This window comes from Suillus fuscotomentosus, assembly GCF_016647785.1.
Source record: "Suillus fuscotomentosus strain FC203 chromosome Unknown F5891scaffold_11, whole genome shotgun sequence".
NCBI lineage: Eukaryota > Fungi > Basidiomycota > Agaricomycetes > Boletales > Suillaceae > Suillus > Suillus fuscotomentosus.
In genome coordinates this window covers 158,283-178,393 of record NW_024539523.1, presented here as the reverse complement: position 1 = coordinate 178,393, position 20,111 = coordinate 158,283, and the positions used below count along the sequence as shown (strand labels likewise).

General features: G+C 47.6%; 9 protein-coding genes across 9 annotated transcripts; 6 read left to right on the top strand and 3 right to left on the bottom strand.

Moving 5' to 3' along the window:
• Nucleotides 1–246: 246 nt before the first annotated feature.
• On the top strand, nt 247–546 carry F5891DRAFT_54192 (uncharacterized protein; the record flags this gene model as incomplete). Its single annotated transcript, XM_041372186.1, has 1 exon — nt 247–546. A coding segment is annotated over one exon (300 nt), but the record flags the coding sequence as incomplete, so codon positions are not given.
• Nucleotides 547–3,176: 2,630 nt separating this feature from the next.
• F5891DRAFT_1015178 (uncharacterized protein) lies at nt 3,177–5,237 on the bottom strand. Its single transcript, XM_041360866.1, has 6 exons — nt 5,168–5,237; nt 4,617–5,110; nt 4,445–4,562; nt 4,086–4,367; nt 3,754–4,017; nt 3,177–3,688 (listed from the first exon to the last, which is right to left on the bottom strand). The coding sequence occupies exons 1-6, from the start codon at nt 5,187–5,189 to the stop codon at nt 3,396–3,398; spliced, it is 1,473 nt and encodes a 490-aa protein (XP_041229372.1). The 5' UTR covers nt 5,190–5,237; the 3' UTR covers nt 3,177–3,395.
• Nucleotides 5,238–5,354: 117 nt separating this feature from the next.
• F5891DRAFT_1015174 (uncharacterized protein) lies at nt 5,355–7,756 on the top strand. Its single transcript, XM_041360865.1, has 11 exons — nt 5,355–5,590; nt 5,643–5,689; nt 5,767–6,120; nt 6,176–6,214; nt 6,268–6,377; nt 6,427–6,559; nt 6,606–6,705; nt 6,767–7,074; nt 7,140–7,265; nt 7,322–7,387; nt 7,447–7,756. Exons 1-11 carry the CDS (start codon nt 5,374–5,376, stop codon nt 7,555–7,557), a joined length of 1,611 nt encoding a protein of 536 aa, XP_041229371.1. The 5' UTR covers nt 5,355–5,373; the 3' UTR covers nt 7,558–7,756.
• Nucleotides 7,757–8,035: 279 nt separating this feature from the next.
• F5891DRAFT_1141024 (uncharacterized protein) lies at nt 8,036–9,247 on the top strand (the record flags this gene model as incomplete). The annotated part of the gene is made up of 4 exons (XM_041364902.1): nt 8,036–8,310; nt 8,361–8,563; nt 8,618–8,768; nt 8,824–9,247. The coding sequence occupies exons 1-4, from the start codon at nt 8,252–8,254 to the stop codon at nt 9,245–9,247; spliced, it is 837 nt and encodes a 278-aa protein (XP_041229370.1). The 5' UTR covers nt 8,036–8,251.
• F5891DRAFT_1015170 (PHP domain-like protein) lies at nt 9,035–10,773 on the bottom strand. The gene is made up of 5 exons (XM_041360864.1): nt 10,586–10,773; nt 10,366–10,538; nt 9,898–10,313; nt 9,759–9,838; nt 9,035–9,690 (listed from the first exon to the last, which is right to left on the bottom strand). The coding sequence occupies exons 1-5, from the start codon at nt 10,737–10,739 to the stop codon at nt 9,377–9,379; spliced, it is 1,137 nt and encodes a 378-aa protein (XP_041229369.1). The 5' UTR covers nt 10,740–10,773; the 3' UTR covers nt 9,035–9,376.
• Nucleotides 10,774–11,235: 462 nt separating this feature from the next.
• On the top strand, nt 11,236–14,159 carry F5891DRAFT_1015166 (tryptophan synthase beta subunit-like PLP-dependent enzyme). Its single transcript, XM_041360863.1, has 10 exons — nt 11,236–11,381; nt 11,431–11,595; nt 11,642–11,735; nt 11,791–11,929; nt 11,981–12,077; nt 12,128–12,699; nt 12,747–12,789; nt 12,837–13,019; nt 13,069–13,722; nt 13,776–14,159. The coding sequence occupies exons 1-10, from the start codon at nt 11,340–11,342 to the stop codon at nt 13,863–13,865; spliced, it is 2,079 nt and encodes a 692-aa protein (XP_041229368.1). The 5' UTR covers nt 11,236–11,339; the 3' UTR covers nt 13,866–14,159.
• F5891DRAFT_53958 (uncharacterized protein) lies at nt 13,777–15,609 on the top strand. Its single transcript, XM_041372176.1, has 6 exons — nt 13,777–14,254; nt 14,302–14,447; nt 14,507–14,843; nt 14,895–14,999; nt 15,051–15,446; nt 15,502–15,609. The coding sequence occupies exons 1-6, from the start codon at nt 14,184–14,186 to the stop codon at nt 15,572–15,574; spliced, it is 1,128 nt and encodes a 375-aa protein (XP_041229367.1). The 5' UTR covers nt 13,777–14,183; the 3' UTR covers nt 15,575–15,609.
• F5891DRAFT_1015156 (P-loop containing nucleoside triphosphate hydrolase protein) lies at nt 15,409–18,660 on the bottom strand. Its single transcript, XM_041360862.1, has 20 exons — nt 18,446–18,660; nt 18,357–18,382; nt 18,280–18,307; nt 18,209–18,218; nt 18,071–18,158; nt 17,996–18,014; nt 17,894–17,948; nt 17,679–17,837; nt 17,432–17,631; nt 17,317–17,378; nt 17,122–17,265; nt 16,995–17,071; nt 16,880–16,945; nt 16,661–16,832; nt 16,484–16,609; nt 16,238–16,430; nt 16,151–16,190; nt 16,003–16,102; nt 15,830–15,949; nt 15,409–15,772 (listed from the first exon to the last, which is right to left on the bottom strand). The coding sequence occupies exons 1-20, from the start codon at nt 18,598–18,600 to the stop codon at nt 15,645–15,647; spliced, it is 1,968 nt and encodes a 655-aa protein (XP_041229366.1). The 5' UTR covers nt 18,601–18,660; the 3' UTR covers nt 15,409–15,644.
• A 602-nt stretch (nt 18,661–19,262) lies between these two features.
• Nucleotides 19,263–19,942, top strand: F5891DRAFT_1184737 (uncharacterized protein; the record flags this gene model as incomplete). The annotated part of the gene is made up of 2 exons (XM_041366481.1): nt 19,263–19,640; nt 19,685–19,942. 2 exons carry the CDS (start codon nt 19,263–19,265, stop codon nt 19,940–19,942), a joined length of 636 nt encoding a protein of 211 aa, XP_041229365.1.
• Between the last annotated feature and the right edge of the window lie 169 nt (nt 19,943–20,111).

Below are 20,111 nucleotides of genomic sequence, written 5' to 3'. Positions count from 1 at the left end.
AAAGTTATGTAAAACACAGCAACACAGTGCCGATTGCAGCCTAATACACGAGCAGATTTGCAAAAGAGAGCGGGAGCAATTTTTTCAATACGCGTGACGCGACGCATTTTATCTTTCACTTCTTCCTTCTATTATCAAGTCAAGATTTAACGGTAGCATGGCTCTCATGTATGGGAAGGGAAAGATGCAGAGCATGAACCGAGTGAGTCTTCGATTGCTCGACAACAGAAATTTTAACTCTGACCTTTCGTTGCATTCTTTTCCAAACTCCCAAAGAAATCTCCTGAAACTGGAACGATCCGTCTATTTGATCGCACAGACTACTACTCTGTCCACGGGCAGGATGCTCACTATGTCGCAACACACGTCTTTTGTATCAACTCCGTCCTCGAGTATCTAGGTGCTGGAGGCAAGGCTTGTGGTCTTCCGAGCGTCACGCTCAGCCACACCCTGGCACACTCGTTTTTGCGAGATGCCATCATATCTAAACAGCTGCGCGTAGAAATCTGGCCAATGCCTGGGCAGGGAAGGAAAGCTTCCAAGTAAGTCAACATTTATGCGGTTTCTGAAGTCCATCTAATTCCAAACGTCTGCAGGTTCTGGCATATAAGACGATAAAGTTGCCATTCTGAAGGATTCTTTAGCCGCTATTGGACGACGCATCGAGATTGTTCTTCAGAATAAACAAGCCGCTGGAGAGGACCAAGAACGATGGCGTCGACATCTTTGGGTGTGAGTACTAACACCTAGACTAGTTGTATCGATGTTCATCTTTGACCGCAGTTTCGTAACACTTTTCTGGCCCAAGAAAGTCAAGGCGTCGAAATTGGGGGACATTCATACCAAAATGGTGATGAAGGAAGCTGCACCACAAGCGTCTGCGGAAGCCTCGACGTCTGCTAAGAAGCCTCGGCCCATTACAGGTGGCAAGAGCAATGGCACACCATCTACCACGACGAAGGCCAATGGCAAAGCCCATCGATAGTACTTCATTGATATTTTACTCATACTCACTCTTGTGCTTTGGATCTTACCCCCGTTTTTGCCGCTTTCACGCTCTCTGGCTATCACGATTAACTTTTTCAAGTCAGGTTGCAATATTTCACGATTCCTTTATCCTTTATGATGCATGTATCAAATTATCAATTAGTACATTCTCGACTGCGATGAAATTTTGATTTCTGCAGCTCCCCATTACAGCAAAATGAAGGGCTGCACTTACTGCCAATCAGCGGGTTGGATTGTGCTACGGAGTGCTACAGAGCACTCTGTAGCACTCTGTAGTGAATTACGTTTACCTGATGTGTTACAAAAATACATGTCCAGCACCAAAGGTATTAGAAGGGCTTGAATAGCATTGTAATAGGACAAATAAATAGGGCCAAATGGCAATACACGAAATAGTTAGGATAAGTCTACTACCACCCCTCATCGTCTGAAAAGGAGGAATGTCATAGCTTTGTGGCTAAATCTAATGGCATTCTAGATTAATTGACAAATGCCAGAGGCTCTTTCCTTGAAAAGGCCTTGAATAACATTGTAATTAAAAAACGAGACTAGGTGAGATGTCGAAGCTCAAAATGATTGGCTCGGGTATACTACCACTACTCATTGGCTGCAAAGGCGGAGTGTCCCAGCATTGTCATAAATCATTCATGTTAAGCTGGATTTACGAGCATACATGGGTATATATGTGCAACTCAAATTGCTCGCAGTATAAAAGCTAATATTTGGCGGCAGCAGAATTACATTGTGCTATACTTCCCACGGCTACAATATCGAGGACTCATCAATTCACTGATGCTCCTTGGTGCCGCGCCATGTAGGCTTAGAGCGGTGGGATCATCGAGTAGGAGGAATATCATCGGAGGATATAGAACGCGTCCAAGACAGGCTATCTCAAGCGTTAGCATGACCACCTGTGACAACCCGCGGCATTGACGGGAAAACGGTCTTGCAGGTGGTGGTTGATCGATATGCCAGCCGCCTAGAGTTTATGCACCACCTTTTGAACCTGACATTAAACGATGGGTCAATCTTTAACCACGCACAACAAATTCAGAGACAACTGCGCACTGTGCTTCTGCCCTACACTGTGTTTGCAGCTTTACCTCCCAATAACTCCGTCACTGCCAACGCGACAAATTCGTGGGCTGTGCCAGTTTTTCGGGAATGTTGCTACATCGCACACGCCTTTCATAGTGTCATGGAACGATACTGATGCTCTCCGAACGCTTGCTCCTGCAGGCGGTCCGGGAAACTACGCATGAAATATGCCGCGTCGCCACGAAGATGTGGGCATCTGGAGTGATTCTTAGAGTCGACCCCCTTTAGCCTCCGGAACTACGCCCTGAAACTGATCACATACGCACTCTCGTGGGCAAATGGAAGGAGGATGTGACACAGTTGCTCTCCTGGTTAGATTGGAGCGTGTGGGTGAATTGCCGACCGGCCTGTGGTTTCGAGGTAACAAATTCAAGTTACTTGTTTGCGAAATGACTGACCTTGTCGTGTAGGAGATGTGCTACTTGCCTACTTGGCCCATAGGGTTTTTCCCGACTCTCGGCGCACCACCTCAAGCTCAACGGGACAATGCTTCCTTATGGCCAGACCCAAATAATGGGGAATGGAGGTGACCACAGCCGAAGTGCATCAGACGGCTGGAGCCATATGGTTTTTAGGATACACGACTCACATGCACTATTGCTAACATATAGATGTCCTTGGTACGTAGTCTGACTTGTAAAATTATTGCACTGGTGTTTAAGCGCGCCGCGCGCGTGACGTATGTACTTTGAAGAAGTTTATGGTTTGAAATGTTTTGACGTGTTGGCTCTTAGTAGTCCTGGTCAGCCAAACCTGAAGGACTCGAGATTGATATCCATATACAAGGCCTTGCGCAGTCGAAAGTTTTCATTTACCGTCTGTGAACTAGTCCGGGGAAACAACATAGCTGATCTTTGTGGGCAATCGCGACCTTTATTTGATTAGAGAAACTTGAGGAATGAGCTTTGTGGGCAACCGCGACCTTTATTTGGTTAGAGAAACTTGGGGAATGAGAAGACAAGGTGACTGGGAAGAAGGATTGACTTTCTTGCGTGTTCCCCTCCTCGCATTAGAAATGAGATAGATATCTATTGACTGCATTGAACGATCTTATGGCAACACACGTAAAATGACTTGCGCCCTCAGTACTCAGTGGTCATAGCTAGGAATTTTATGATAGAGAAACCGATATTGTAATGACAGCACAACGCCGGTGTATCATATATGTACTGTATACTGTATACACATGACGGGTATCACCGTGGGGTAATGTGGGGTGTACATAAACCAAACGCCTCGGAAACATTGATGCATCTGTGAACCCAGGCTTGTGGCTCACTCCCCAAATACTAAAGATCGTCCACATCGACGACTTCTTCTCTCCTCTCCTCATGTTCGTCAGCTGCACTTTCCGTCCTCTCACTCGAGTCAAAGGCAGTCTCCATCTGGCGCGTCAAACTCCCCAAAAATAGAGCAGCTTGTTTATGCGGGAACGTGAACCCGCTCGCTAGGAAGCCAAGACGTTCCTTGAAATCATCGCTCAATTTTTCAAGCTCGAGAGGGGTATACTTGACGCGCCGGTCCATTTCCGGGTCTTCAGAATCTGACACCTCGGTGTAGGCACGAAGGGAGAAGGATATTGCTGATTTTCGGGGTTCAATTAAGTAGGCACGCATGGCAGGAGGGGGAAAAGGGGAACAAACTTACACTTCTCCACATTCTCCAATGCGTCGGTCTCATCCTTCACTGTCGCAACATACGTATACACACACGTGTGCACAATGTCGTCTTCCGCGCCCTTGCGCGGCTCCCATTTGACGTTTAAGACCAAGAGGTTTGAAAAATCCTCATAGAATCGGATGGTTGCAGTGTGTTCAGTGGAGGAGGTCTTGGTGTGGGGGTGTGGTTGTCGCGCAAGAAGCTGCTTTGAGCGGGCAATCTCGGCATCAAGTTCGACGCGGATATCTTTCACTGTACATAGGCAAACGATTCAGCATCACTACGGGAAGAATCTACCAGATCCAGCAATAAAGACGTACCACTTTGCTCAAGCTCGGCAATTTGCCGTTCGCGCCCCCCGATAACTGCATCTTTAGCTGCGAGTTCGTCCTGCATGTGTGCGAGCTTATCGTGCAACATGCGCTGTTCAGCATCAGCTGTAGCACGAGTGAGGAAGTGAGGAATGGCTAAAGTGCTCGAATTGAGGGGTGGGTGTGTCGACCTGGACGGAGGGTTGGGCTCAGGTTCAGACTCGGATATCCGGAAGAAGGGCGACTGGGAGGCAAGTTGTGTTTGAAGGGTTGATATGATTGATTGTTGTGCTGAAGAGATAATGATAGTGCAGGGAGAGGTTCAGGACTTAGTTTAGCTAGAATGCCGTCAAGTTGGTGGCGCTCACTTTTTGAACGACTATCATATAGAGCCGTAAGGTCATCAAGAGCCTGTTCAGCATCTGTTTTTCGGACCTGGAAAAGTTCCTCGAGTTGCTGCGAAAGTTTGTCACGCTGATGTTCCAACTAGTGGTATCAATGAGCGTCACTCATCCAAATGATGAAGGGCACGAAATATACATCTTTTGTCTTTGCCTTCCACCTTTCAAGCTCCTTGTGGATACGTGGGCTCAGGGGTATTGTATCAGGCTCATGCTCTGGTTCACTATGATTTGAGAGGTCTTCGGCGATGGGAGCTGGAAAGGGAAGTTTCTTGGCAGCAGGCTTGACGGGTTTTGGTTTGACGTGAGTGTCTTTTGACTTTGCTTGACTCTCTGGTGCTTTGCCCTTTGCCTGACTTTCTTGCTTAGACTTTGAGTGGCTATCTGGGGCCATCCCATTAGGGCGACTTTCGGATGCCTTGCCCAGCCCCTTCTTTCTCTGTGGACGGACCGCATTCGCGAGTGGATTAGGTGGCGGATCGATGAGCTCGATATCGTCTGAAGAGGAAGGGAGGGAGTGGGAAGATTCTGCTATTAGTTGGCGATTACTTGATTGCTTAGACGTTGACGGCTGAGGGGACACGGTGCGCTGCTTCTTACGAGGTTTTGGACGCGTCGTAGTCTTCCATGCATCTGTGTTCACGTGCGCTCATCAGTTGAGTTGAACTGGTATACGAAGGTCAAATATACCCATTTCATCGCCTGAAGACATTATGATGGCGAGCAGATAGAATGTGGTTGAGTGGCTACAGAGTCGTCGAGGATTTGATTGCAGAATGACTTTGTGCAAGTCTCGATTCTTGAGCATTGTCAACTCACGTGATCCATTATCGCTCACATGACTTAAATGCCGCGGCTCCTTTGCAACCACAGTACATGTTGATCGATCGGTTGTGATGACTCTCCTCGACGAGTACTACCACAAACGAACCCAGCTTATTGCAAGTGATCGAGCCCTTCGTATTGATGCGGTCAATGGAGATCGTTTCTCTGAAAAATCGCGACAAGCAGATGTGATCTTACGCCGCATCCGCGAGGAGGAGGCAAAGTCGATTTGGGCAATAGAACACGAGGAGGTCCCTCATCCGTTCCCCGGAATGGAGTTCCTCACGGGTATATTCAAGCCCCCAAAGCATAGAGTGTTAGTTGATATCTTATTGCGTAGGAAAGGATATCATCCTCAAGACCCAGCTCTTCAACATCATCACCAAGGTTTGTCCATCTCTGAGTACTTAGAAGTCTCAGTCACAGCCATTTGCATGATTTTTGTGACGCGTCAAATTATAAAGATGCCAAAGGGCGCACTGTTGCACGTACATCTTGATCTCACCGTCAATGGCAATACCTTGTTGGCGCTCGCCTTACAGCACACCTCAATCCATATCCGCGCATCAGCTCGAGTTACACCTGGCTCCATCAAATCAGTCGAAATTGAATTTCGTCCTCTCCCCCCTAGCTTCGTTCCACAGTGCATCTCGCTGTGTTTGCCCACCTACAGACCAGGACAGTGGGTACCCCTTCGCCGTGCGCGTGAGCAGTTCGATGCTGCCCTGGGTGGCACACAAGGCTTTGACCTCTGGGTCGCACGCTGCCTCACAATCAACCCAAGCGATGCATATGTCACGCATAATAATAACATTAGGGTGTGCCGCTTTGTATCTTACCAGGCAAAAGAATGCATTCATAATCTTCGCAAAGATATGGGACAGATTCCGTGCAGCTGCTATCCTCACAAGTGTGAGTACCCATATTTAGGTGTTGATAGATACCATACTCATCGAGGTGCACAGAACTTGGTGTACTTTGCCCCAATTTGGCGCACATATATCCGGCAGTTCCTCGAAGAAACCATTGCAGATGGTGTATCTTATGTAGAGGCGCGTATCAACTTCAGTCCAAAGTAAGGCTTGCTCTGTTAAGCTTTTCGTTTCTGATTGGCATACTGGTAGGTACATGATTGGTCCTGACGGGGAGGAAAATATCCCACACAAAGAGTGGCTGAGCATGTTCCAGGACGTCTTGGTTGAATTCAATGAGAGCCTACGAGCACAAGGAAGAGATGAGGAATTTATCGGTGCTAAGGTATTTGTTATCCTTCGACTCGAGTCTCAAGCCTATAAAACAATAGATTATATACTCTGTGATCCGGGACTGCGAGCCTGAGGAGTTGGAGTGGTATCTCCACGACTGTATAGAGATGAAAAAGCTTTTCCCTGATATCATCGCCGGTATGTTTTTGATGTTTTTGATTTTCTTTCGCTTCATAACACCAACAATGAACTGCTCCAGGTTTTGACCTTGTTGGGGACGAAAATATTCTACGCCCACTCAAAGACTACCTCCCGCAGCTTCTCTCTTTCAGCACCCTGCAAACCTCTCAAGGACTCCCAGAATACCATCATATCCCGTTCATATTGCATGCGGGTGAAACCACTGGTGACGGGTCCATAGCAGATGACAATCTATACGACGCACTGTTGTTAGGGACGAAGCGGATCGGACACGGGTTCTCGCTTGTGAAACACCCAAAGTTGATGTCGATGTGCAGGGAACGCGGTATAGCATTAGAGATCTGCCCAATTTCAAATGAGATCTTGGTGCGTTAGCCTCCCTCCCTTCCACCTCATCCTATCCGGGCACTGATTACGTGAGGAACGAGTAGAGATTGACGGCATCGATGCCGATGCATCCTCTCCCAATCTTGATCAACCATGGTGTACCAGTGGCACTGAGCTCAGATGACCCATCGCTGTTCCAGAACATGGGTTTGAGCTTTGACTTTTTCCAGGTTTGCTCCATTCTCATGCCCCCCTCTCATCGTTACTCAAACATACGCAACTACAGGTACTTGCAGCAAGCGAAGTTACTGGCCTGCTCACGCTGGGGCACATCGCACGGGACAGCATCCAGGTACACATTTCTCTATCACTGTCCCGCTTCAAGCAAAGACTAAATGTGTTCGGGCGCAGTACTCGATGCTCACTGCCGATGAAAAGGCGCGTGCGACGCTGAAATGGGAGGAACGCTGGGAGCGTTTCGTGGATGAGATCGTCGAATTTGACGGGGTGCGACAGAACTAATTTATAACCACATCTTGGATACCTTACACCTTGGAATGGATGATACTACGCAACTAAGGCTGCAGTTCATGCCTTCACTGATGTTCTGACCATGGAATGCAAGCCCTTCAGCGTCAAAGTGATGTTGTAGCATCAGGTCAAGTTCGGTCAAACATCACTGCTAACCAGGCAGCCACCTTGGAATTATCCTCCACGTCCGTCGACGAGCCTCACATTTATGGGATGTATAACCGCATACGTGGCATTCAAGCCAAAGGGAACATGCTAGCGACGAATTTGCACACCGTGTGGTTGCAGAAGTACTGAATCCAGACCCTCCAAGTTATATATTGCTTGGAGTCAAGTCAGATCTTTTCGAATTCCTCTGCTGGTTCCCTCGTTAGCTTGTCCCCTGGATTTTGGGATCGCGGATGGTGTGGAAGAAGACTGGGCCATCTGTGTAGCCACCGCGTACTATCTTGTTCGCCATGGAAAAGTGACATGATGGGTCAGACCGTGATTATGAGGGCACGTTCTAGTGTAAGATAACACCCGAGAACCATTGACGTGGCGATCATTGGTTGCATCCCCTTTCGACTTGCCCTCGGTATCAGATGTCCGTGTCGGGGTCACGGAGTTCTGATTATTATATATGCAGGTCGGGTGGTGACTGGAGCCCTCAGATACGAAGAATCGACTACCTCGTCTGGGAATCATGTCTGGAAAAGTCATTTTAGTAACCGGCTGTTCAAAAGGCGGTATCGGTTTTTATCTGTATGTCCTTCGTTTCCAAGGAGTTCGGGCACTCCAACTCATAATAACAGATGCGAGCGCTTTTCTGAACAGGGATGCACCGTGTATGCCACATCTCGCACGCTGGAGACGATGGACGGCTTCAAGCATCCGGTGGAAGAACGCGTCATGGATATAACCAGCGATGACGATGTCAAACTCGTCGTACAATCCATTCTGGAAGAGCAGGAGAAGATCGATATCGTCGTGAACAATGCCGGTGCTATTTCAATCGGTCTGTCAAGTTGACTTGAGCCATGAACCGATTGTCATATTCAATTTCTCGCAGGACCGTTGCTTGATGTGTCCTTGGATCAGGCTAGAAAAGCCTTTGAGACCAACACATACTCGGTCTTGCGGGTTGCACAGGCAGTTGCACCTTCTATGGTGGAACGCAGACAAGGACTTATCGTCAACATTGGATCACTTGCGGGAAACATGTGAGCACGGTGCAATGGTGCAATCTTTTAGCTGACCTTGTCTGACTCTGAATAGCGCTACCCCATGGAATGGATTATACTCTGCAGCCAAGGCGGCAGTTCACGCACTCAGTGACGTTTTGGCTATGGAATGCAAACCCTTCGGTGTTAAAGTCATGTTGGTAGCACCAGGTCAAGTCAGGACGAACATCACTGCTAACCAGGCAGCCACCTTGGAATTATTCCCCACATCCATCTACAAACCTTACTTTGATCGGGTGTACGAACGCCTGGATGGTAGTCAAGCCAAGGGGAGCATGGATCCCGATGAATTTGCACGCCGCGTAGTTGCAAAAGTACTGAGTTCCAGCCCTCCAAGTTACATGACACTGGGGGGTAAGTCCCGTCTTTTCGGATTCTTCCAGTGGCTACCTCATTGGCTTGTCCTCCGGATCGTGGGATCGATGATGGTGTGGAGGAAGCCTGAACTATCCACGTGACCGTCTCATTTGCCACGGAAAGAAAGACCTAATGAGTGGTCGCAGACCACTCAGATGTCTATGAAGGGCCAAGGCATGTTCTGTAGGATAATACAAATCATGTGGCAACTACTAGACTGTACCAGCTCTCTATCTATTGCCCCCTTTCTTCTTTTTTCTTCGGGACTGGCCCTCGGCATTAGCAGCTTCTCTGATTTTTTTGTTCACATGTCTGTTTGCCGTAGATTCGAGACTAACTTCGTCACAAGTCCGCTTCTTGCTTCCCGCTGGTTGAGGTAGCGTTAGGGCAGGGTTCGGAGAAGATCGACTCGATTTTTCTGAGATATTTACGTTGTCGCGCTTCTCGCTATCTCCGGTCTGCTGGATGGGAGCCACCACCTGAGTAGTTTCTGGAATCACCAACCTGGGTTCTGATAGGACCGCTCGATAGGTTTTGCGTGCCTCTATCGGGTTTCCACGAGGAAGAGGGGGATCAGACTGCTGAAGAATGGTTTTTAACGGAGTGGCTTACGTGCCCGCAAGATGAGCGATTTTGGCGCAGCAACTGATGCATCGTGAGCCAAATTTTGTGCCAGGTCCAGTAACGTGAGCCTAGAAGGGAGGTGGACCAAAACATGAAAAAGTCTAACAACTGATATCGATAGACTCACAAATTTGCGATATCCTTGGGTCCTCTGTAGTCTGCCTCAGAGGCAACTCCACCACTCACAATAATGCCTTTGCCTTTCGTCACCCGTACGACTTCTCGTGCAGCGGCCCACCAATTCCGTTTGCCACTTGCACCAGTATCACTTACACCAAAAGTTGATAAACTAGCGTCACTTTCACCACCGATGGCTCCTGCGTAATTGATTTCGAACACCGCGCCGTTTTTTATCGCAGTTCTGACCAACGTGTGCTTCAACTGAAAGGGCAGTCGGGGGAGCGTTAAAGGAAGAGCAACAATGTGTGCAGTGAGTGGCGAAGGAAGACTGTGTGTGAGGCAAGCAAGTGAAAATGTCGCGGGGGTCGTTGGCAGCAGAGCAATTACATCGTAGGGCTCAACAAGGGAGGCGTTTGCGTTCGTCTTGCATTCAAAAAGATTACGTTACTCATGACCACAGGAGGTAGGTACTTACCAGACCAAAGCCTTTCTCACTGTCATTATCGAGAACGATTGTAAGTCGCTTCAAGAATACCGTCCCTGGCCTCGCCCTCAGCTGTTGAAGGAGTCCATCCAGAATGTTGACATGAGTTTTCGGGTCAATTTTCTTGTTCACAGATTGATTAAACGCAATCACAGTGTATCCTACTGTGATGCGATGAGTCTTTGGTTTACATATGGTGAAATGAACAGACAATGTTCAAGAAGGTCCAGACGAGCTTCGATTCCCTTTATCTGAGCAGGAGTGAAAGCTGCCTGCGAGGATTGCTGGGGTTGTTTGTTTTTATTCTTCTTTGGTTGAGAAGTGGATCCAGATGCAGTGACCGGGAAATTAAGGTCAAAGTGCATCGTGGTGCGACTGGGAGTTAGTAAGTGTGCGTCTGACGTCAGGAAATAAAGTTCATGTCCTAATTTAGGGTTACATTTTACTTGTAGCGAGGGACACGGGTGAATTCACAGTATATACGCGTACGGTACGGGACACTCAGGTATTTCAAGATTTGTTGGCGTTTCATAAACATCCGAACACCGCAAGTAGGCCGACTCATCAAAGCGGAGATTTTAAAACTGCCCGAGAATAAGGGAGAGCCAGAAGCCTGAAGACCGCGGTCGTTGTACTCCCCGTGACTGGCCTGCCGTTACATACAATACCAAGTCTATAAACCACATTGCCCAGAGATAGTGTTTCCCGGCTGCAATGAGGCTGAGATTTCTACTTGGGGGTAAGGCGGAACGCGTTTGTTTTACGATGTACGCACGGACTTGGGAGAGAGCGGTCGGTGCAACACGACCTCAGGTATGATCGGAAGATACCTCGATGTGGCAAGAAAGACTACAAGTAAATCTGTCCAGTCACGTGATCGGTTACTTTATGAGCTCGATCACGGCGGCATAGATCATGATAAAAAGGGTAGCAGTGACTCGTTTCAGCTTCCTTTACCACAGATCATGGACGCTCTCAAAGCCGTATTCGAAGCTAAAAAAGCAGAGGTGAGCTGACTTTCTCTGAAATTTGTACTTGAATTCAAGATTTGAATAGGGAATTCCAGCATTGGTGACCTTCGTCACTGCCGGATACCCAAGAACACAAGACACTGTACCAATCTTGCTGGCCATGCAAGCTGGAGGTGCAGACATAATCGAACTTGGTGTGCCCTTCTCCGACCCCATCGCAGATGGCCCAGCTATCCAAGAGACCAATACTGTATGTTTGGCTTCGATGTGATTGCTTAAATACCGACGTATGATAGGTTGCGCTTAAAAATGATATCGAATATGTCACTGTACTTGGAATGTTGCGAGAAGCGAGAAGCCAAGGACTGAAGGCGCCGGTCCTTCTTATGGGTATGCTGTGTCAATCTCTGTACATACCTTTTTGACTTACTGTCGTCTCCACCAGGGTATTATAATCCAATGCTTGCGTATGGGGAGGACAAAGCAATCCAAGACGCTCGTGAAGCTGGAGCAAACGGATTTATCATGGTCGATCTTCCACCTGAAGAGGCCATCAACTTCCGTGACAAGTGCGCAAAAGCAGAGTAAGTTAACCGAGATCGCATCAGTTGATACTGACCTGTTTCATTTCTCAGCTTGTCATATGTTCCTCTCATTGCACCATCGACATCTTTGCATCGCATCCAATTTCTCTCGTCCATTGCGGATTCTTTCATCTATGTAGTGTCAAAGGTATACAAACCCGTTTAACGATAACTTGTGTGTATCTGACCATCATGAAGATGGGAACAACTGGCTCTTCTATCCTAGGCAAAATGAATGCCGCTCTTCCGGACATCATTGCCCGCATCCGAGAATATACGGCCGTCCCACTGGCGGTCGGCTTCGGTGTTGCGACGCGCGCTCATTTTGACGTTGTCGCCGATGCTGGGGCGGATGGTGTTGTTGTTGGCAGCCGTCTTGTGACCATCATCAAGGAGGCACCTCTCGACTCGATACCTCAAACCGTTGAAAACTACTGCCTGGAGATTAGCCTGAAGGATAAACCTACTCGCACGCGATCGCTGCCGACTTCAAAAACTTCGACGCCTTCCAATGGTGCTTTGGAGCCACCCTCAGTTGCCCTACTTCCTGCGCGTTTTGGTCAGTTCGGTGGACAGTACGTCCCAGAGGCGCTCTTCGATTGCTTAGTGGAACTCGAGGAAGCTCACAACTCGGCTGTGAATGACCCTAAGTTTTGGGAGGAGTTTCAAAGCTATTATGGATACATGAATCGCCCATCAAAGTTTTACTTTGCAGAAAGCCTGACGAAGCATGCTGGCGGTGCCCAGATTTGGTTGAAGCGCGAGGACCTGTGAGTCACCTGCCGAAAAGTATCTATGATGTACTAACAGACTGTAGGAATCATACGGGTTCGCACAAAATTAACAACGCCATTGGGCAGGTAGGATTGCATATCCGTACCTTACTTGTGTAGTGACATCTTGTCAGATATTACTTGCTCGTCGTATAGGCAAGACGCGCATCATCGCCGAGACCGGTGCAGGTCAACATGGTGTTGCAACTGCTACCGTGTGTGCACGATTCAACATGGAGTGTGTCATCTACATGGGTGCAGAGGATGTTCGTCGCCAAGCCTTGAATGTCTTCCGAATGAACATGCTTGGTGCCAAAGTTTGTTGTTTTGTCCTGCGCTGTCCTGCATATATTGACCTCCATCTAGGTTATACCCGTCGAGTCAGGTTCCCGTACTTTGAAGGATGCTGTCAATGAAGCTATGCGCGACTGGGTGACAAACCTTTCCACAACACACTATCTTGTCGGCTCCTGCATCGGTCCACACCCATTCCCGACGATCGTGCGCGACTTCCAAAAGGTGATTGGGCAAGAGATCAAAGCACAGCTGAAAGAGGCAAAGGGGAAACTCCCAGACGTCATCGTTGCATGCGTCGGTGGTGGGAGCAATGCCATTGGAACGTTTTATGACTTTATTCCCGACAAGAACGTGAGGCTGGTGGGTGTGGAGGCTGGTGGTGAAGGTTTGGATGGCGATCGGCACAGTGCAACCCTGACGAAAGGCAAGCCCGGTGTATTGCATGGTGTGAGAACATACATCCTGCAGTCGAAGGCTGGCCAGATTATCGAGACACACTCAGTCAGCGCGGGTCTTGATTACCCTGGTGTTGGCCCAGAGCATTCCTGGCTCAAAGACTCTGGCAGAGCGGAGTATGCTGTTGCGACAGACGAGCAGGCCCTCAGAGGATTCCGACTTTGCACCCAGTTAGAGGGAATCATTCCCGCTCTTGAGTCATCGCATGCTATTTGGGAAGGTGTCCGCCTTGCCAAAACACTGTCAAAAGATACCGACCTTGTCATTGTACGTATTGGAAATGTTCTCCATTTATCCGGCGCTCACGGAGTATTATACAGTGTCTCTCGGGGAGAGGCGACAAGGATGTAGAACAGATATCGGAATTGCTCCCTGGAAAATGGGCTGAGAAGCTTGACTGGCATATTTGAGAAATCGGGCTTGCTGAGGCTCTCACAAAGGATTAACAATGCGTGTGGTTGATAGCCATATGAATGAAGAACAATGAGGTGGTTATGTGGCTTCTTCCAAGTCGCGGTAGAATTATAGACGATGTACAAACGATGTAGTATTGGTTTACTCCGTGTAAGTAACAGCCTTTACGAATTGCTACTTACGGCAAGTATGACTCGACTCATGTAACTTGAATATCAGTGTGACTGCATTGTGCAAGCTCAAGCCTTTTCTACTAGTGCATCCCAGTCCCAAATACCCGCACCGTTCGACCACAAAGAACGGGACTAGAAACCATGGCTACTGATTCATTGAGCGTCGCAAACCAGCGAGTTGTTGACACTCTTGCAGCTAGATTACGGAGACGGTGAGTTGAAACCCCCGATCATACCCCTACATCATATATCATGACAGGCAAGTTGTAGGTTCCCGCGAAACTGCTCTTGAGACCGTCCTTGTCCTGAGACAGGTCATCTCAAAAGCACGGTTCTCTAATATTGACCAACTAGTTGAAATCATCCGATCCGTTGGACGAAAGCTCGTGGAGGCACAACCTAAAGGTTCCCCTCCACTTATGTTCTACACCGTTTGGTATCTCATCACTCTGAATCGTCGTCAGAACATACGGTCGGGAACACCGTGCGGAAAGTGCTACATCATATCCGGGAGGAATACCACACTGCTTCGAAAGGGACTGCGGTTGTCTCGACATCGAAGGATACCTTGTCGATCGCAAAGTTCGTGTTGCAGGGACAACCTCGGAAACAGAATGTTCCACAAAAGACGACTCTGAACGAGTCGCACGACATGTTGAAGGAGAACGATGCGGATGATCCTGATGCATTTGCTCGAACACTCAAACCCGTTCTTATGGAAGCCATCCAGGACGTCTTGGATGAGCTGGAAACAGTACATGACAATATCTCAAAAAATGCAAAGGATCATATACATTCCGAGTGAGTCTATTGTGTTTCAAGGCCGTTTGATTTGTTCCTGAGTTCAGATAGCGAGATAATCTTGACCATCGGAAAGTCGAGTACTGTTGAAGCATTCCTGAAAGCTGCAGCGCCCTATCGGAAATATACTGTTATCGTCGCGGATACTGCACCATCGTTCGTACCTGGTATTTCTTGCTATGATCTCTGGCCCTCATCGTACAACAGATATGGCGGACATGACATGGCTCAATCTCTGTCATCCGCTGGCATTTCAACAGTTCTTGTTCCCGATTCATCCATCTACGCGCTCATGTCTAGGATCAACAAAGTCATGATTGGCGCCCATGCAATACTAGCCAACGGTGGCATGTTTGCGATAACAGGATCTCTGCTTGTTGCCACGGCAGCTAGAGCGCATAGCACCCCGGTTGTCGTTTGTGCTGGACAATTTAAACTCACCCCGCAATGGAATTTGTATCACGAATATGGCGCGCTCGACTTCGCAGATCCAAGTAGTGTGCTAGGATTTGAAGAAGGCAACCTCGTCGATAAGGTTGACGTGGTCAACCCCTTTTATGACTATGTCCGACCAGAGTTGATTGACGCATTCATTACAAACGAGTGAGTAATTATTATATTCGAGTTTTTTCTCTCCTCAACGCACTACGCACTACAGTGGAGATCACCCTCCATCATCGGTTTATCGCCTTATCAAGGAGGCATATGACGATGAGGATTACGAACTGTAGCAGAGTCATGTAGACCAAACACGCTACAGACAGTGTATTTGCATCACCACTTGAGCATACCACTCGCCGTTCAGTTGCTCTTGGTGCTCAATATGTCGAAAAAAGCGTCTTGGGGGAGGTCAACGGATCCAATGCGCTTCATCTTTCGCTTGCTCTCCTTTTGATTTTCTAGATGTTTCATTTTGCGCTCGTAGTGGCCTATACGAGGAATTTCATGAGCGGAAGGGAATATCGGAAATATGTTTATGCACGTACCTCCATAGAGCCCAGCAGTGACGTCTGCACGCATTGCTGATAAAGTCTCACGAGCGATAATTTTCTTGCCGACCGCAGCCTGTATCGGAACTTCGAATAGCTGACGGGGGATCACTTTATCTGCGATAATTTTCAGCACCAAGCACGCCGCAAGGGAAACCGTCATCACGCACGAAGCTTCTTGACCCACTTTTTGCCAACTTCGTGTTGAGCCGACCGATGAACTATAAGAGCGAGTGCGTCCACTGGTTTCCCATTCAGAAGGAAGACCATCTACTCAATGTTAAGGACATGTATGATACAGATGCTCTCACCACACACCTTCGCGAGGTCGCTAGCTTTATACCCGCCATCTTCATAGCTATAAATGTTTCAGCAGTCGCCCTTGTATATATTACAAGTGCTCACTCAAAACTGGCATAGCCTGAGCTCCGGCTCTTCAGTTGATCAAAGAAATCTGTGACAATTTCACTGAGGGGCAATGTGCACGTCAAGATGGCTCGCGGAGACGCTTCTGAGGTGCTTCCTGAATCCAGGTATCGGTGGTCAAGGTTCTCGGCACGGTGCGCAAAGCAAAGGTTCATCATCTCGCCCATATATTCTGATATTTAAAACATCAGCAAGATCACTTTGTCAACTTTAAGGAGTGCTGACCTTCGGGTACAATGATAGAAGCGTTTACGACAGGTTCTTGCACTTGTTTCACTTTGCAGGATGTATCCGATGTGTCCGGGAACTCCGTAGGATTACTGATCATAACTGTTTTGTCCTTGTATATAACTTTCTGTTCTTCAGCGGTTGCTCGAATACAAAGCTAGCGCTGTCACATACTTTTATATGGGACGGTTGGAGCAGTTATTATTATGTTTGCATCATACTCATCTTCTAGACGCTGTCGGAAAACATCCATATGCAGTGTCCCAAGGAAGCCAAGGCGACACCCTTGCCCCAACGCGGTAGAGGACTCGCGTTGTATAGTCACGCTCCTGTCCGTCAGGGTAAGCTACGAAGGTGTAAGAGTAGGACAGAAAATCGAATATGAAAACGTGCCCTCTTGATGGATTCCTCGAGCTTAATGAAGTCATTGCTATCCACTGGGAACACACCGGCATAGACCTAGGTCAAATGAGGAATTGATCGTGAAGAATCGATATTGGAAACAAACCATAGCCTTAGACGGCTGGAATCCAGGCATAGGATCAACAAGTGCACCGACGCGATGGAGTGTGTCTCCAATATGAGCTAAGGGCAATAATGAGGATGACTAACAGCAAATGATGGGAGTACCCTACCCTCAGAAGACTCTTTCATGTTACACGCTATGTAGCCAACTTGTCCAGGCTGTAGACTCGACGTTGGGACCTCTTCAGGGTGCATCACGCCAACTTCAGTGATCTCATATTTCTTTCGGGTATGACAAGACGCAATCTTGTCCCCTACATGCCACTAAGTGATGAAGGTGACGCGCAAAGAGCGTATAAACCGACCTTTCTGAATGATGCCATCTTGTATGCTGACGAGGGAAATGACACCCCTGTAACGGTCATATCTAAGGCACTACTTGAACCACAGAAGAGGAAGTACAAATAGACATATACGGACAGTGAGTCAAACATAAAGGCCTTGAGAGGGGAGTTTATATTTCCAGAAGGAGGTGGTATGCGGTCCACGATAGCCCTTAGAACTGCTTCTACTCCTTGGCCAGTTTTCGCGGATATATGAAGAATTTCACTCGGGTCAATGCCAAAAGTTGACTGGAGTTGAGCGGCCATTCGTTCCGGCTGTGATGCGGGCAAGTCAATCTGCGAAGTCGGTTAGCATCATATTCAGTAGTCAAGCGAGATCTAACCTTGGTCAAGACTGGGATAATCTTTAGCCCTCGTTCCTTCGCGATGTGAAAGACAGAGATTGACTGCGCCTGAACACCCTGCGAGGCGTCTACCAGTAGTAAAGCGCCTTGACATGCAGCCAAGGATCGTGAAACCTCCCAAGCAAAGTCAACATGGCCCTGTAAAACAAACGGTGCTAAGTTCCCCATCAAGACCAAGTATTAAATGTCATTACAGGGGTGTCGATGAGATTGAGCAAGTGCTGTTTCCCATTAGCCATGTGTATCATACTGAGCTCTGTCAGTAAATTATGTTGAAAACAGATTGTGTCGCGAACCTTGCTGTCTGTGCCTTGACTTCACGAAGTTAATCATCTTCAACTGAAGCAGATCCACAACTATAGATGGCCCACCGGTAATACCCCGCTCGCGTTCCACCTTTAGCTTGTCTAGGACCTGCTGGTTGAGTCCCGTCGACTTCGTTTCAATAGTGCCCGTGAGCTGAGTGATGTTAACCAAGAGAACAGAGGTTTATGCACGAAGCAACAGACCTCTAACAATCTACATGTAAGTGTTATATCTTGTTAGCACAGAAACTTGACTACTTTGCGTAGAAGCCCACCTATCTGCCAGGGTTGATTTACCATGGTCTGTAAGCAAAATTCAGAAGAGGCGTTGCAGACCAAATATTAAAACTACCAATGTGCGCGATAATAGAAAAGTTTCTGGCGCGGTTTAACACGTATAAGCTTTAACTCTGAACGCATACTACCGCATCATCTTCGTACCTAATGACTTCGCAAGGAAACTCTTCCATCCTCAGGGACTTGGGCGTAGCAGCCAGACATACTGCAGTAGAACTCAAGAGCCTTGAAATTGACCAACGGACAGGTTGACGGCGCAGTAACACCTTGAGACATGCATGCCGCCAGCCAGGGAGCATTTCCCGAGTTGCGAGAAGCACGAATTTCGAAAGCGTCAAAACTGCTGTACAATTAATACTACGACATACGAGCATCACACCATGTGACATTTGTGACATTGTATTCTTACCGCTAGCTTCCGGCGGGGTTTTAATTATTATTTGTCATCCCTATATGAAGTTCGTTGATGTCATGTGCTGCACCTTTCCCACTTCCATTAACCACTTCGCCATTAAGGTATTTTTAGTGTTAGATTTTTGTACGATGTAGTAGTTGAATGTAGTAATTGAATTTAAAACATGTCGGGCAATGCACGTCAATAGAGTTTGCGTATGTCCACAACATGCTGCGCGCATTGCATTGCTCATTCTAAAAGTGTGCGCTCTCCACATGTTGCGTCGCCCGCCCATGGTTCCAATTTCCAGATATGGATAGTTCTGTGTCTTGGCCACAATGTTCATCAAGTCCACTACGCCCTTGTCCACGTTATTTGGTAAGCAGCCTAAATCAATGTTCCCTATAAATTGCTGACCTTTGCGATTGCTGGTCTCTTTTCTTCCTCCATCAGCTCACAATCTACAAATGCTAGTATTTCATCATTAAGATTAGACCTTGCGTTTTTCAAGTATGCAGCTCATTCAATTGAAGTTTGAGTAATATTAACTAAAGTATACTAGTAAACATGCCGTCAGTACATCTGATGAAGAATCTTGTGCAAAATGTGCCAGAAGTCAAAGTAAGCACCGTCAAACAATGCATTCGTGTTGTTACTTACGTTGAGGCAGGCGATTCGGAATTGGGCTCACCATTAGCGGATCCCCATGCATGGGATATATTAGAGAGTTTCCTCACCTCCAAAACCGCCAGTTACAGCAAGACTCTCAATGCGATGGACAATTACCTCGGCGGGCGATTTATCACCGCTGAGTGGGCAGAGGTGACCACTGCTTTGTTTTCAGGCGATAACAACAATAGCCTCTCCCTACAAAACTTTAGATCAGTTAGGCAGAAATATGTGCTGAATCCTCCAACCAGGTCAAAAGACCATCCTCTGCATCAGGTAAGCTCTCACATTTATCGTCAACCACGACTCACTTTTTTCAGTATCAGAGCATCTTTCTTGATCTCGAAGCAAGCGATGATGATGATGAGGAGGATGAGGAGGTGTTGGTGTTTGAAGAGGGGGAGGATGCGTATGGCACTATATCTGCACATTTATTATTTGAGCGTTCCACAGCTTGCGCGCTGCACATTTTCGTCAATCCAGAGTGGGCGTGTTTTAATCAAGAGGTTCTGCATTCCTGCACTGCGCATTTTTGCCAATCCAGAGCTGGTGTGTTTGCTTGTTCAAGTCTCTACTAACTGAGTCATTCAAGTTGTGTGGAGCTCTCACACAGTATTATAGTTTTTTTTCTTCAAATACATACTGTTTTGATGGACCCACAAAATGAATGAGACAACACGTCCTTTGTACTTAGTCATCAATAATGTTTGCATTCAAAGAGTGTGAAGTAAATCATGTACGTGATTG